The sequence below is a fragment of the Monodon monoceros genome, unplaced genomic scaffold (assembly GCF_005190385.1).
Source record: "Monodon monoceros isolate NGI ecotype Baffin Bay Population unplaced genomic scaffold, NGI_Narwhal_1 Super_Scaffold_18, whole genome shotgun sequence".
Lineage (NCBI taxonomy): Eukaryota > Metazoa > Chordata > Mammalia > Artiodactyla > Monodontidae > Monodon > Monodon monoceros.
Window position 1 is genome coordinate 49178700 of NW_021703774.1, and position 16910 is coordinate 49195609.

Sequence of the window (16910 nt, forward strand, 5' to 3'; positions counted from 1 at the left end):
CGAGGCCCGGATTGGCCGGGGATTGGCGTTGCCACGGGAACCGCAGGCGGGCAGAGCTCGCCTCCCATGTGACCCAGGGCGAGCCAGACGCCGGCCGGGAACCGAAACCCGGATGGTGCCCCGGAAGGCATCCCGAGGCCGCTTGCAGGCGCCGCCCACCCACCGGGGACTCGCTGCCAGGCAGCAAGCAGTCTCTTCTGGGTGATTGTGGTTGCAAAGAAGTTGAAATCAGGCCTTAAGATGGCCACTGTCAGTAATCACCCAGATACTTCCGGGCAGCTCTGGTGGCCCATCTGAGGCCTACTTAACACGGGCACCCACTTGTGCCCTGTCCCGTGTCTGCAGATCAGCTTCTTGCCAACCTGTTAGACGAAGTCGGGCAACCATCTCACCCAGGAGCTTGAGTCAGCCCGGGCGTGGCTCCTCTACAAAGGGAAATGAAACAGTAGCAAATAATCAGCAGGTTTCCACAGCTGGAGTCCACCAAAAGCAAGAGGAAGCTGGTGGGCTCCAGTCTGGAGATATTTGGGCTTTGGAAGCTCCCAGAGCCATGGGAAAATCACGAGGTCTCATATCAATGTTATCATAGCCCATTAAAAACAAGTTAAGCCGAGTACTGGGTGCACTTCCTTGGCTTTAAGTTTGCAACTTTCAAATGCTTGTGGCCGTGAGCAGCTTCTCAGACACCACTGGCAAAAGACCTTGGAGCCTCTTTCCTGGGACTCTGTTCTCATAACCTGAGCAGGTAACAAGGTCGCTACATTTTGGAAGAGCTTAATGCATTTTTCAAAATCACCTGAGTTACTGAAGCCACTGGCCTAAGAGCCGTCTTGTCCTAGAAAGAAACTGCTGTCTCGAAATCATGGGACTTGACAAATTTCATAGGCTCAGTGGCTTTGAGGCTGGCCTCTCCATACAGTAAGGTGAATCCTAGCACCAGATCTGTCACAGCCAAATTGATTCATATGTTCATTCCAGTCTCTTAGATAACACTCAATGCCAGGTCTGTTCCTTCCTCAAGAGCTCACCAAATGTGCTCCTGCCTTTAATTCAAACAGCAATAGAGAAAGAAAAAGACTTACAAAAACAAATCCAAAACAATTAACAAAATGGCAATAAGAATATACGTATTGATAATTTACAAAAGAGGAAAGAAAAAAAAAGACAAGACAAACAGCTGCATATATCAGATAAGCACCTGTGTGAGGATACCAAGAAAGTGAAATTGAAAAGCTACATTATGTATGCATATTGTATGTTTTAGTCATCCAGAGTGACGTCAGAACTGAACTCAAACCTTCCACAGAGCAGTTGCTAGTACACCAGCGCTGAGTTATCTGCAGTCAAGCTCGTGAAACCCTTGGAAGGACAGTTAACAAGGAACACACCATTATGCTTATTTGGAAATTGAAAACATTAACTCATTCAATAAATGTTGTTTGAGCATGAATGGCAATCTAGTATAGTGATTAACTGAATGGCCCCTTTTCTGATATGTCACTTTGGGTGTTACTTAACTGTTCTATGCCTCAGTTTCCCCACCTCTAAGAGGGGATAATAAAATGGTCACTTCATAGGCATGCTGTGAGGGCTAATGAGCTTATTCAGTTCTACATTAACCTTTATTATTGTAAATGCCCCCGCCTTGGAGGAGACTGGTCTATACAGGAGGCTTTGGAAGACTTTATTTACACTTGTGAACTTCACAGGTGAATTTATGGTGATAAAATTACTAGTATTTACCCTGGCTTCTTTTTTTAAAAAAAATCCATGTTTTAAGACTATGGAAATAATTCTCTACTGGTAACTTTCATGTAGGTCTGATAATTTTTGAGATTGGATTTTTATTTGGATTTCACATTTCATGGTAAATAAAGCAGGTAGCTTGGAAGTTCTTGGACAATTTGATTTCAAGACATCTTTTTCCGGAAGGAGTAAACTTTTTTTTTTTTACCAGATCAGTCCCACATAGAAACAATGAACCCAAACACCAGTTTTTAGCTAAGCCTCTATTTCAGGTAAATTGCTAATATTTCATTCTCAGTGCTTGGAAGCTACTGGTTGTAACTCTAGGAGCAAGATCTCATAGATGATGGGGACATCTAGAGGCTTTTGTGAAAACTACGGGTAGCTTTGATTCCTTAGTGCTACTCATGAATGGCCCAAGGACCAGTGGCACTGGCATTGCCATGGAGCTTGTTAGAAATGCAAACTCAGGCCCCAAACCTACTCAACCAAAATATGCATTTTAGCACAGTCTTTCAAAGAGAAAATGGGCACACAGCACCTTTATTGAGGTCATCTGAATGGGACCTAGCTTTGCAATTAGACAACTTCCCTACCCCGCTGAAGGCCGTCAGAACACCATCCACCTTGAAAACAACCTTTGGGTAAAAGTCAAGTCTTTATCGCCAAATAAATTTGGCATGTAATAAGCAAACTCTGAAAAGATAAAATGAATGTTTCACAGCTAATCTATAAGCCAATGGCTCCTTTAACATCGATGAAGAGCAACTGAAGCATCACAGTGGACTGAGACTTCCTCTCAAGAGGCAGGGCACACCTGATGAAAACCAAAGGAAACCCCTGAAGGGTTATTTCTGGTGACCCAGGTACTGAAAACAGAGTACAGGCCCAGGAAGCTCTGTGTCTTCCACACACACGGCTTTGCATTTCTGGAGTCAGGTTCTACACACACCACATGTCAAGCCTGGATTGATCTCCCCTTCTTCCCCAAGGTAGGTCTGCCTACCTCTCACTCTCAACCTCCTGTGATTCTTTCCTGCTCCTTATTTCCACTCTAATTCACATGATTCCTGAGGCATTTGGTACTTCACAAGTAGTCTCTTCTGCTAGGACTATGGGCTCCTTGAAGGAAGGGACAGTCATTATCATCTTGATGGCCTCCAGCCCAAGGCCCAAGGGTCTACTGAAGACCAGTACTTTACACACTGACTTCATTCTCTAATTCCCTCGGATTTATAAAGTGGCTTATCTTACAGAATTCACCCACGCTAAACCAGTGGTTATGACCATTCTTGTCTATTTTACAAAATGAGGGCTGCTAAAAATCAGTTTTTATAGGCAAATACAGTGGGTAAAATGAGCCCATAACAGAACCTCTCCCTCCTTACTCCCAGCTGCCTTTTCAGGCTTTAATACTGGTCTTTCTGGTATGCTTGAGAAGAAAATGAAATCTCACCTGGAAAATGATCGTATGAGGTGAGTCAGCGAGGAACCTGTTAACTAGGCTTTAGCCTCCCTTTGGTATTCAAGTGCAAGTGACAAAAACTGGCACAAACAAAAATGCTACAAATCAAGTAAAAATCTTGAGAACTCTGCTCAGCTGTCTGGTTGAGGTTTATGATGCTGCATTTCCATTTCAAAATTTAAAAGTCTGGGTGTCCTAAGAATTATAATCAGGGCAGCTGGTCTCTTCTTCCAGGCCTCTATGATACTGTGCTGACAAGTTCTTTGGGATTCATAATTCTTTATCTCTAAAGAAGCTGAAAGAAAGAAGTTAACTATTAAATAAACAAAAAGCACCTAAGAATTATCCTACTGAAATTCTCGGTTCAGTCACAACCTGATATGGGCCTTCTGAAGACTAGTGAGAAGTGTAAAGGTCTCATCCGTAGATTCTGTGAAACAATCCCTGTGGAAGTTTATGTGGATGAAGAAGATGTAATCTTCTGTCCCCTAACAAAACAGGAAATCGCAATTGAAAACAATGGAAGTATCCCGAACCGGGGTGCGGAGGTAGGGAAAGAATGAGGGAAAGATGGTACATCAGTACTTATTAAAATCTTTATTCATTTTCTTTCTTTCAGAATTGAAACCCACAGAACACATTAGAAATTTAGGTGCACATCTGTCTTGTTTGGTATCTTACCAAGCACAACCTCTATTTGTGCAACAGCTCTGAGAGGAAATCCTTGGCAGATCAAAACAGAGGGTAGTGGTTCCTACACCCCTCTTTGAAGCAAATAAATTAACTTCCCAGTAAGTTATTCCCAGTTCCCCCACAGACATTTTGTATTTGTGAGTAACACCTTAGTTCCTTAAAACCCTGTGGCAGTAGAGTATCCAGCCCTCACCTTTTCAACCCAGACTTGAGGCGTCGAAAGGGGAAAGCTGGCCTTCCCCTGTACAACAGTCTCATGAGGCTGGTCTATGTGCCTCGGGCGTCGGCCCTGGCTAGCACAGGAGGTGTTTGCTGAATGGATATCTTTATGTCACTTAGATTCACTCTCAGAGACTAAGAGAACCTTTTCCTAGCTTCAGGTTCTTCAGCAACAGTGTTTCCCTGTGTCAAAATAAATACATTTTTTCTTGTTAGAATACATATATGACTATATACATACATATACCTTGACTCATGTTTCCTGAAGCCCAAGCTCACAAGACGACTCACATAAGACAGCTCACTGATAGATGCTGTTTACCATCATTTGAGGTGTGGTCAGGTAATGGTCAAACAAGAATACGGAAGCTGTGGAGAAGGGAGAGTGAAGGAACATGGTGGATGGGAGGGGAAGGCCAAAAGCCTTTTTTTTTTTTTAAAGAAAGGAAAAGATGGATTTCTTTGGAAGAACATGTTGCCTTCAGGTGACGTGGAATTTCTGCCATGTATAGGATTCATCTTTCCCAAAATAATAGGATATACCTGAATTCTCCCATTTCCTTATTAGATTTCATTTGACATATTAATCCTGAGTGCAAATAGGGAGAAATGCCTTATTAATAAATTATTGAGCAATACTCTGAGTAAATCAGATCCTATTAATGTTTTGCACAGAAAATCATTTACCCCCAAAACCCAAAATACAGCTTCATATTAAATGACAATTCTTGAATGAAACCTCTATACCCATATTCGCCCAAACTATGGAATAAATATATTGGGTCGGCCAAAAAGTTCATTCAGGTTTTTTGTAAGATGGTGTGGAAAACCAGAATGAACTTTTTGGGCAACCTAATATTTAAGAAGTGGAAGAAGGGGGGTAGGAAATGGTACTCAGTTCTGATTTTCTTAGTTTTATAATATTAAAATGTACCCACATCTACCTTTAGATGTTAGCTAGGCACGCCCAGGTTAGGACTGATCAAAAACCCTTCCAATGACCCCCGTTTGATTATAATAGTCCTCGATTCTAAAAGATAAACCATCAAGAGGACAGTGTTACAAAACTTAAAAAGATATCTACCTCTTTTTTGAAACAGAATTTAGTGTTTATGAATTTTAGGGCTATAAGCTTATGGTTGGTTTTTTCCAAGATTCTAAACGTACTTTTGCAGCTTAATCCGATCCTGACTTAGAACATAAATTTATATTCTAAGCATCAGTTCACACCACTCTATTAGCATAATTCTAACTTTAACCACTATACATTTGAACACCTTTTAAGATCATGAATTTTAAAATAGGGAAAGAGAATGAGATTATACATTTTCTGCAATGTTTGGGAAAAAGAATGAGGCATTTTTCAAAGTAGCTTTTCCTCCTACTTTTTTCCTTAGCAGAATCTTCTGCCTTCAACATCATGAATAAAGTTCCCAGTTTGGGAACAGCTCTTATTCATTTCACTGGGGCATACTGAAGGCATCACATGTTTGCAAGAAATTTAGTTCAGCTAACATTTACCAAGGAGAGCAGCGTTGACTTCCCTCCCACTGTCCCTCCAGCTGGCTCCCTGATGCTCTGAGGTAAGCACCATCCAAGGTATTCTCAAGCTCAAATGTGAACTTCCCTGGATGCACATAGTAAATGAGTTTAAAATTGGAATTAATGCTTCCTTTTGTTAACACTAGCTCAGTGTTTTGTGCTACTACCTGTCTTCTTAAATTCAATACCTTTTTAAAAATAACTCAGCCCATTCTGTGTACACTGCCAAATGTACATACTAAAGTACAAAAGCGTCCTAATTTCATGTTACTTTAAGTGTTGTCTTTTTTTTTTTTTTTTTTTGCGGTACGCGGGCCTCTCACTGTTGTGGCTTCTCCCGTTGCGGAGCACAGGGCCTGGACGCACAGGCTCAGAGGCCATGGCTCATGGGCCCAGCCGCTCCGCGGCATGTGGGATCTTCCCGGACCGGGGCACGAACCCGTATCCCCTGCATCGGCAGGCGGACTCTCAACCACTGCGCCACCAGGGAAGCCCGGTCATGTTACTTTAAAGTAGTTTTGGGGTACTCAGTTATCTTTCAATTTGAGAAAATTGGGGCATAAATTCTAAACTGTTTTTGAAAGGGTGGCTACGTAAAACTGGTCTCCAATAGCTGGCAGTAAATTTGTTTAACCACACTGTTTAAATATTAGTGTCTGCTCCACGGAAGTCAAAACCGCAACAGTCCCCAGACAAAATGCAGGAGAGAACACCCACCTCTGAGGGCACGTGAGTGGGCACACCAGGCCTAGTTTCCTCTGCCCTGTATTTTAATGCAAGTGCTTATATGTCAAATCGCTTTGGCAGAACACAGAACTAAGCCTGTTTTAGCAACTTGAAATTTGAAAGTGCTAATAGGAGACGGAAGGACAATACTACATCGTGGGTTCAGAACTCCAAACAAGATTAAATGATGAAATCAGGGTTTGACATAAATCAAAATCTTAAGGCTCTTCCTGGTAACCACCTTAATTTTAAGGCTCAGAAGGCTTAAAATCTTTGTTTCCAGCCTTCCACATGGCCCAAATCACAAGATAGGTCCAGCCACCAGCAGGATCTAAACTATATTATCCGTAGGAGCGAGCTGGCTTTCCTCACAAGAAAGGCACAAGTAGGATCGCCAATCTCTTGGGAACAGCAGCTTTAATGACCAAATGCCTTGAAGGCAGAAGTGGAAATTCATTTTAGAAATCAGGATGGCAGAGAAGACAGGCAACCTAACTCTTATTCAAGCTGTTATTTCAGTTTGCTTTGATAATTTGCAAAGGATTTGCCTGCTCTGGGCAAAAGGAAAAAAAAGTCTCCATAACAGAATTGTGCTTGGGTTGTAATGGTAGGTTCTCCAGGGACAATTTTTTGGATTAATTTGGACACAATTATGAGAATGCAAATCTTACTTAGGTACAAGTCATGCTTGCTTTTATATACGTTAAGAACTTAAATACAGGGGAACCTGTTTTTCACTAATTCAGTCACCGCCTTGATTCTGGTTCTACCAAGTAGGTCTCTCTCTCTTCTTCCCTCCTTTAAGAATCATCAAAAGCACCACCTACTCAGTTAAAAGCCCAAACATCTTTCTTGCTTTTGTCTTTCCTCTAATTCTATCTTAAAAACATAGTCCCTCCAACAGAGCATGCTACTTTGGCTCAACAGAATGCTGGGTTACTTGCTGCCACTCCTTAGGAAGCAGTAAAATTTCCAATTTGACTAGTCCTGGTAAGAAAGGACTCAAGAGATTACAAAGTGTTTTCGGAAAATCCACAAGTGTGGAGAAAGGATTATAAGGATGGACTCAAAACACATACTCCAGAACCAACCCCAACATTAATCTATTCAAATGTCACACCTCTAATTTGTCCTTTGGCATGAGAATTAATACTGACCAACTGTGACGCCCACCGCTAGAATGGGCGTACGCCGAGGAAGTCAGAAGGTGGTTCAGCAGGTACAGCTCCGTGGTCTGAAACTTGTAGTCTTTGCTTCAACTTCTACTACAGCAAACACCAAGGCCACCCTGTCCCCTATCACCAGAATGTGCTGCTGGCCATTTCCAATCCACCTCATACCACTGGGAATTGATTGTGCTGTTTCTCTATCTTTGTAAAAAGAAGTTTCACTTATTTTGTGGAGAATTATAAGTGGGAGAGAGGCATCCTGTCTTCCACCAGCACTGCGTCCATCCCAAACTGGTCAGTGCACTGCTTCACGGTGGCCAGGACACTCAGGAGCCGCTGGTCCACAGCGTCTAGGTGAGGATCAGAGAGCACTGGGGAGATGGGGTCATGGGCCATGGCAGATTTTAAGGCAGACTTCAGCACACCATTCTTCAGGGAGTTCAGTCTGTTCCAGGTAGAAACCCGAATGCTGGGAGAAAAAAAGTTTTAGGACAGGTTACATAAAACCCCTCACTATCAAATGGAGATTAAAGCCCGCATAGCAGATGAAAGTAAAGAAATAATTATGTAAAATATCTCAACTAGAAAAATAATTTCTGTTTTAGAAATAGCTCTACATTATGAGTAAGTAACATTACCACATTTTGATATTTCTTTCTCAGTAATTAATGAGAAATATATACAATATTTACACATGTTCACTGCAGTGCTATTTGTAACAGGGAAAATGTGAAACAATCTGAATGTCCAACAACTGAGAAATAGTTAAATAAATTATGGCTTATCCATTCAAGGGAATACCATGCAGCCATTAAAAGCAGTTATGAAAATTCAGTGGCATGGGGAAATGCCCATGATATAATATTGAGTCAGGGAAAACAGTTGGAGGGAAAACACTCTTTTACTCCAAACCTGTGGGGAAAGAAAATGTGTGTATAAGCATACATACAAACATACACACACGATTATAATGAAATCACACTAGAGTGTTAACAGGAGTTATCCTTACATCTTAATAAGTAATTTAATTTCCTTCTTTTTATGTTTCTTAATTAAAAATTCTAGCAATATTATAAATAGAAAAAGTTTAAGGATACCTATTTTTCTCAATTATTTTACCAACTAAAGAGGATCTCTTATTATCTTAGAAAAAAAGTATTTACCTCCCTGTGGGTAATGTGGGAATTACTAGGTATGCATTAAAGTCTGACTCTGCATGAGGCAGGCAACTTGTTCTGCAACCATTTAAAAAGTAAGAAAGCAAGGATCTTCGGATAAAGCATGGCAGGGATGGACAAGCACAGAGTCAGCGTGGTTTTACTCTTCTGAAAAATACTACAAGTGCCTAGAGCATTAGAGTTCCCCCTGTGTGACGAAGGTATCACTCGATTGCCTCTCAGCTCCAAGTTCACTCTTCATATATGCCCTGCTATAATGGACAGAGGTCCTTTAAGCATCTCTCCTCTTAGGCTTTCTCGGTAGAGGACACTGGAAGGAGACTGCAGAAGGAAGAGGTTCTCCAGACGCTTCTGGCTGCTGTACAGTGAGTGGGCCAGTAGTGTGCGGGGAGGGTCAGCAAATGAAACTCTGCCTTGGCCACATTTCCAGAACAGGTAGGCCCACCATGATGTTGCGGCCTTGGCCTGGCTTGGTGATAACTTTCCTAAGGCCCTCTTGACATGGAAACCAGAGCCCCCAAAGCCACGCACCCATGCTGGTGCCCCAATTCCCTGTGCAGGCCCACAAATAAGCCTTGCCTGTAGCCTGGAGGGTTTCTACTGAGTCGTTGCTCTCTCGGTATGTCATGCTACCACCTGCTGATTGCCTGTACCCTGCCTGCATTCTGGAGGGCTGCTTCCTGCACTCCCAGCACCTGCAAACTAGCACACTTCTCTGCTATTCAGTGGGCTGAACTATACCTTCTCCACTGAGGTCAAAACCCCAGGCTTGGGGAGGGGGAATCCCCTTCCAAGTTTGTTCTTCCTTGGGTACTCTCCCTCAGCTCTAGTTTTCTTTTATAGTCACTCTTGTATGAAAGAGTTTAATAATTCTTATACTAAACTTTCCTGTTTAACCCACCATGTCTTTTCTATCTCCTGACTGGACCAGACTGATAGCACTATTAAAACAAAAACATCTTCCTTCACAGATACAGGTTTTGATTGGATGTATCACTGCTTCCCAATATTAATGAAGATAATTAAGGGTTGCCTAGGTAAACACTTTCTGCAGAATATTGTTGTTACGAAAAAAAGAAAGAAAAGAAAAGTAAAACAGACCAGTCGCCAGAAGAGGCAGTCTCACATGATCAGTGTGTCTCTGGGAGCCGAGCAGTAGGAAGCGGCTCTCCTGGACCTGCACTTCTGTGTAGCCAAGCAGGGTGGGTCCCAGCTGATTCTTAGTGTTCATGCTTTTAAATCATACTGGCAACGAAGATCTGAAAAGGAGCTCCCGAGAGCCCAGTCTTTATCTCATTTTCTTGATTTACTTTTTAATTTCTTTGTTATCTAATACAGACTTAAAAAAAATCAATTACTAAATACCTACGGAGAAAGCTACTTCTGGTTTACACAATTTCAAACTGAGATAAGCAAACCACAGGTGGGTTGTGGTGTTGAGTGAGAGGACTTGAAACCACAAGGTAAACATAGTACAGCAACTAGGGGCATGGGTTGCACTAGGTTTTGGGTGGGGGGGAGTGAGGACTATATTCTGATATTAAAACAAACATGGATATACATTATTGGATAAACTCAAAATTTCTACTCATACAAAACTCAAAATGCATTCTGAGCTTTGGGCTACACTGCTGTGGAAACCTTTCCCTGATCCCCTACAGCTCAGGATCTCCAGGAGGTTCGGGGTTAGAAAAGCATGAAAAGCGCTGCTCAGGTATTAGGAAGTTTTAAAGCCAAGCAAACTGATGTACTGTTACCTGAGCCTGGAAAGGAAGGCAATGCAGGCAAATGTACTTGACTGCATAACTTACATGCAACACTGATAGAGAGGGGCAAGAATGCTTCTCTCATCCAGCGAGGGGTTCCCAAAGCTGAAAATTTAATGAAAAGTTAGTGAATTAGGTGGAAGCACCCATCCCCTTCTTAGCATCAAAGCAAGAACAAATTCCATATGAAACCTGAATGTGATCCTGGATAATTTTATGCTCCCACAGCTCAAATCACTTAAATTAAAAATAAACAGGGCATGACCAATTAGACACAGGATTCCTAACAGCTTGTACTGCAGCATCAAACAACAAATATACTCCTTTACAAGGATCCTTTCTCCTGCCAGGATATTGCAAGGTGTTGAAGCATAACCCTCCTAACACGGTATGGAGTCCACAGACCAAGGGAGAACCTGAAGACCCCCAAACCCGAGAAGGTTTTAAGGGTATGTAGAGCAATAAAGGCTATTTATATTAGGTTCTCGCAAACAAGCAGAAGGTCATTACCTGCAAAAAGAAGTTATACTTGTTCTACTTTAATATTACCAATCAGAAAAAGACTTAGATTATCGTATTCCCTACAAGAAAGTATATGGTCAGATTCAAACTGTAAAAACTGCTCACAGAGGCTGGGAAAACAGTGATTCAAAGCAGATGTAAAAATGATCTTAGTAATTCCGAGTTAGAAAAGGAGAACTGATTCTGGAAAAACTGTCAACCTTCCACTCTTTTCCTGGAAGCTCACCTTAATAGCTGGAGGGTCTGGTAGCCCTCAGCACAGGGCAGGCCCACAAATAATAAAAGGCAAAGGCAATTATTTCAATGTGTATTTCCACAGCACGTGATCAGTTGTACAAGTAAGGATAAAGATATTCAGGAATTGAAAATATAGTATAAATGAAAATGAAATACATAGCACTGGTCACTACCTGCTTTGCTGGGAATGGTAGAGGCAACGTTTGCTGGCCTCTCACTCTGTGTAGCTGTCACCCCCTTTCATGGAGTATGAGGCACCTGGTGCTCAGTATGAGGTGGTGGCCTCCTTAGCAAATGCTGCCTAAGCATTCTTCGCTGAGTGTCCATGTCCCAGCTTATTCTCAGCAACCAACGTTAACAATAGTGACTCATCTTTATCCATTCGAAAGAAGATGTGCTACATATATACAATGGAATATTACTCAGCCATAAAAAGTAATGTGGATGGATCTAGAGACTGTCATACAGAGTGAAGTAAATCAGGAAGAAAAAAACAAATATCGTATATTAACGCATATGTGTGGAACCTAGAAGAACGGTACAGATGAACAGGTTTGCAGGGCAGAAATAGAGACACAGATGTAGAGAACAAACGTATGGACACCAAGTGGGGAAAGCGGCGGGGGGCGGTGGTGGTGGGATAAATTGGGAGATTGGGATTGACATATATACACCGATATGTATAAAATAGATAATTAGTAAGAACCTGCTGTATAAAAAAATAAATAAAATAAAATTCAAAAATACAAAAAAACAACCAAAAAAACCCCCCAAAAAACCCAATAGTGACTCAGAGCCTGAACAATTCCAGCTCCAAGGAAGTATTCTATTTAGCAAACATTTATTATGTGTAACTAGAAGTGTGGCACTTAACTGGGTACCATGAAGAATGCAGAGTGCAAACTGAAAATACAATGTGCTCTTCAAATAGCTCAGGCCTAAATAAGGACATTCCATTTATTCAAAATTAATAAAATTGTTTTATTCAAGATAAAAGTAACTTGTCTTTATATATAATTACTAAGCAACTAACTGCTCTCCTACTCATAATAGAAAAAATCTGGGCCTAGACTGCCGTAAAAATAGCAAAAACATCCTATCAAATAAACTAATTTTTTAAACTGTATGAATCTTTGGATAGAATAATTTAACAACAGCTGAATTTCATGTTCCATTAACGATGTATTTCTCAAGATTCTAAACAACCTAGTCAAGAAAGAATGATGTAAGTAGCAATAAATAGAAGACCTTGGTTTCCAGTTGTCTGTGAAGAGAATCATACTCTTTGACTCTTTGGAAAAAGTGAGTTTTCCACTTTTTTAAAGTCCTCAGATCCCTGAAGGTGAAAGGAGTACAAACTCTGAACAAGTTGGAAGGATGGGTGCCAATGGCAAAGACTCCGAGTGGAAACAAGAAGGATGCCTTCTGTTGAGCCTGTTCTGGAGGTTTTCCAGGATACCCCAGAAAGCATTCTTCTTGTATACACAGGACCCCTAACTGACAAGGAGAGTCCTGCTGGTCCTACCTTTTGGCATTATCGAGAAGGATGAGCATACTAGCGCCTTCATCGTCTTGAAAACTCTCGTAGTGATGGCGGTCAGCATTGCCAATCAGGTAATCAAAGACAGCTGTATCAATGATGTCCAAGAGGCGAGGGCCGGAGTCATAAGGGGACGTTTTCTTCACAGCGTCACAGTAGCTCTCATCATACTCCCACCTGGAGGGAAGCAGCATCACCAGGGTCGTTCACTGAGTGCCAGCACCACACGTAACATTGTTTAAAACACAGAGAAGAGAGAGTCCCTGACTAGCAGGTTTTCCCCTGAACCCCCCATAGTCCTTTTTAGTCTTGGACAGAACCCTGGCTCCTACACAGGGTTGGCACCTGTCCAGGCACAGGAGAGAATGAAGTAGTGGCTCAAAGGAGCATTTACCTGGCTAATTTGCCCTCTCGGTAAGTCCTGCCCCATGGGTGTCGGTGTTTCTGTAGAGGCCACACATCTGGAAGCCAAAGCGTGACAGACCCCTCCATCGTGTCTCCATCAGCACAGGCTGGCTCTGTTTCTCGGCAATAATAACACTTCCCATAGAAACAAGTATTATTTCCTAAAGGAGAGAATGGAACCATATACACTTACAGAAAAAGGATAACTCCAAATTCTCCCCAAACAATGAAGAGAGCAGCTCTATGTGAAAACAAAGATCCTGAGCTTATTTTTAAATCTTTATTTATTTTCTGTATAGGAAATAAAAGCACGTGGTGTAAAAAAAATTCAAAAGGTACAAAAGGATATATACAAAAAAGTTAAGTCTCCCTTTCCCTCTCTGTCCCTTCTACCCAATCTCTCCCAGAAGTCAACTACTGTCACAAGTATCTTTCTGAACTCACTTTAAGTAATGTCCTCTTCTCCTTCAGCAGGACTGACATTTTGGCCAGAATGCCCAGGGGAGGGAGAGAGGGCATGTACGAGGCCAAGCCATGGACCAGGACTTCGGTTACATGCGGAGTGGGAAGTAGGGTCTAGAGCAAATGAGTAAACAGACTGAGGATAATGGGAACCAGGTTTCTCATAGATGGAGAAGGGAGTTTAACATATAAAAAGAGAGAAGGCCAGAGTAAATCCTGCAGTGTTGAATTAGAACTGGAGATATTGATTTGAATTGATGGTTTTAAAACACAGAGATATAAAAGAAAGTACAAATGTTTGTGTGTGTATATGTATGCATATATATACATACGCATGTATATATATATATATATATATATATATATATATATATATATATATATACATATTTTGCCCCTTTAGAAAACCTGGAAACAATAACACTCAGGTAGTAATGAACACACTCACATATCAGTTTCTAAATATCATTTTAATACTATATTAAAAGGAACCAGGGCTCCCTGGAGAAACAGATGACCCCTAGGGCAGGGGCAGGGAAAGTACAAGATGAGCCTGGGTCATACTGCTATGCCAGCTGTAAGGAGGCACTCAGAATGACGGGGACATTCCAAATAACACAAGAGACAGTTTGTAGGGGTTCCCACTGGCCAAATCTGGGACAGTTTGAGCATCAAAATAAATAATAATAGTAACAAATTATAACTGAGTAAATTAGGAGTCTACGTGTTCATAGTGATATAAATAAATAAGTAAACAAAAGTGGGGCAGGGCGACAGGAGCTCTACTCATCAAAAGAATGGCAACCAGTAAGTCTAGAAGAAATGACAGAATTAGCAAATCACCATTTGGCAACTATCACATTAGTAACTGATTCGGGTAAGAATTATCAATGAATTCTAAAACTGGTGGGCAAAAGTTTCATGAGGATAGAATATTTATATAGTTTTGAGTTTCTCCCTACAAAGTACTCAGTAATTATTTATTAGTAAGTATAAAATACTGGAGAAACCTTGCAGACACTCACCATCTTAATCATGCAACTGAATGCAATATCCTAGATTGAATCCTGGATGTACATAGGCCATTACATGGACAAGTGGCAAAATGTGAATAGGATCTATGAATTAGATAGCAATATTGGATCAAAGTTCATCTCTTCATTTTGATGGTTGAATGTTGTTGTGTAGGAGAGTGTGCTGGTAGTTGGGATATACTCACTGAAGTCTTAAGGGAGCATATAATGCTGTAATGGATATTCATGTCTGCAACCTGTTCTCAAATGATTCAGAAGTATTAACAATTGAGGAATCTGGGGGATTCTGGATCATTTCTGCAACTTTTATGTAAATCTAAAATTATTTCAAAATAAAAAGTTAAGGAAAGTAATGCTTTCTTTGCTCTCTACCTCTACAAAATAATAGCCATCAAATGAGCTAATTCCCTACACCCAGAAAACCTCACATGCTCCTTTAATGATTGTTTATGTTGTCATGTATATGTGTCCTTGAAGAGACAAACAGCACTCAAACTTTTTAGTATTTCCAACCTCTGGCATAGTACACACTAAATAGAAACTAATCCACTATATACCCACCCACAAAGCTGATTCTATCACTCTCCATTACTTTACAAACTTTTCTAGGTGAAGAAGATTTGAACACTAATTGAAAGATATACCACATTTATTTTTTAATTATAAAAATATAAACTTGTAAGTTTAACTTGATCCATCAGAAATACCAACGGATCTTTTAGAGGGTAACTAGGTATGACAATTTTAAAGGTCATAAGAAAAAATAACTAAGAACTGCTAGAAAATTGTTAAAATAACTGCAAAGAGAGGGGACTTGACCTACCAGATATCAAAACATAGCATAATGCCTCAGTAATTAAAACATTAAAGGGGATTTCCCTGGTGGTCCAGTAGGTAAGACTCCACACTCCCAATGCAGGGGCCGCGGGTTCAATCCCTGGTCAGGGAAATAGATCCCACATGCATGCCGCAGCTAAGAGTCCGCATGCCGCAACTGAGAGTCTGCATGCCGCCAGAAAGATCCCGAGTGCCGCAACGAAGACCCAGAGCAGCCAAAATAAATAAATAAAATAAATATTAAACAACAACAACAACATTATAGACCAGCTCATAAACAGATTTAATGTCCAATGGAGCAGAACAGAAAGTCCAGAAACTAAAGCTAAATAAAGAAACTAAATAAAGAAAATTTACTACAGGGAAAAACAAGAGACTCTTTAACAAATGCTATTGGGACAACTGATAGCCATCTGGGAAAAAACAACAACAGTGGAGCCATACTTCATTACATATACCAGAATAAATTCCAACAATATCAAAAACTTAAATGCAAAAAATAAAACTATAAAGGTACTAAAAGAAAAAAAAAAAGCAGAATTCCTCCATAATGTTGGAGTGAGCAAGGATAACTATGATTCAAAATCAGAAAATCTATCAGAAAAGATGAACTGATTACATTAAAAACAAAAAGTTTCTGTAAGGCAAACACCCGCCCCCAAAAAATAACAAAACAAAAAACTATAAGCAAAGTCAAAAGAAATTAAAGAATTGGGGAAAATATTTATATCTCATATCACAAAGGGCTATTATCCTTCTTATGTATGAGCTCCTGTAAATTGATAGGACCAATGACAAAGCTAAAAATGAGCAAAGGGGTGGTGCAGTGGTTAAGAATCCGCCTGCCAATGCAGGGGACACGGGTTCGAGCCCTGGTCCGGGAAGATCCCACATCCCGTGCAGCAACTAAGCCCATGCGCCACAACTACTGAGCCGGCGCTCTAGAGCCCATGCTCCATAACAAGAGAAGCTGCCGCAATGAGAAGCCTGCGCACTGCAACAAAGAGTGGTACCCGCTCACTGCAGCTAGGGAAAGCCCGCTTGCAGCAACAAAGACCCAACGCAGCCAAAAATAAATAAATAAATACATAAATTTATTTTAAAAAATGAGCAAAGGATATGCAAATACAAATGGCTCTTAAACAAATAAAAAGATGCTACATGTGAAACAAACAAAACCCAAAGTTTGATAATACATTGTTGTTGAGGCTAGCGGGGAAGAGGCATTCTCATACACCACTGCTGAGAATGTAACCTGATTAAACACCTATGTAAAAATGTATGTGCCCTTTGACCCAGCACTTCCACTTCTGGATATATTTGATCATGTATGAAATAAAATATGTACAGGGTAATTTTGGGCAACAGT

The 16910-nt window shown here is 40.9% G+C and overlaps 1 protein-coding gene across 5 annotated transcripts in view; it reads right to left on the reverse strand.

The window, feature by feature from the left end:
- Window positions 1-3793: 3793 nt before the first annotated feature.
- Window positions 3794-16910, reverse strand: part of FAM20B (FAM20B glycosaminoglycan xylosylkinase) — a 41705-nt gene continuing 28588 nt past the window's right edge. For 3 of the 5 annotated variants that reach the window (XM_029229864.1, XM_029229865.1, XM_029229867.1), the window contains 4 exons: window positions 13198-13369; window positions 12789-12980; window positions 10550-10609; window positions 3794-8029 (listed from right to left, as the gene is read on the reverse strand). In XM_029229864.1, coding sequence (XP_029085697.1) covers window positions 7798-8029; window positions 10550-10609; window positions 12789-12980; window positions 13198-13369 — 656 coding nt within the window. In that variant the 3' untranslated portion in view covers window positions 3794-7797. The remainder of the gene's footprint in view (window positions 8030-10549; window positions 10610-12788; window positions 12981-13197; window positions 13370-16910) is intronic. The other 2 variants (XR_003794540.1, XM_029229868.1) reach the window with 2 other exon arrangements.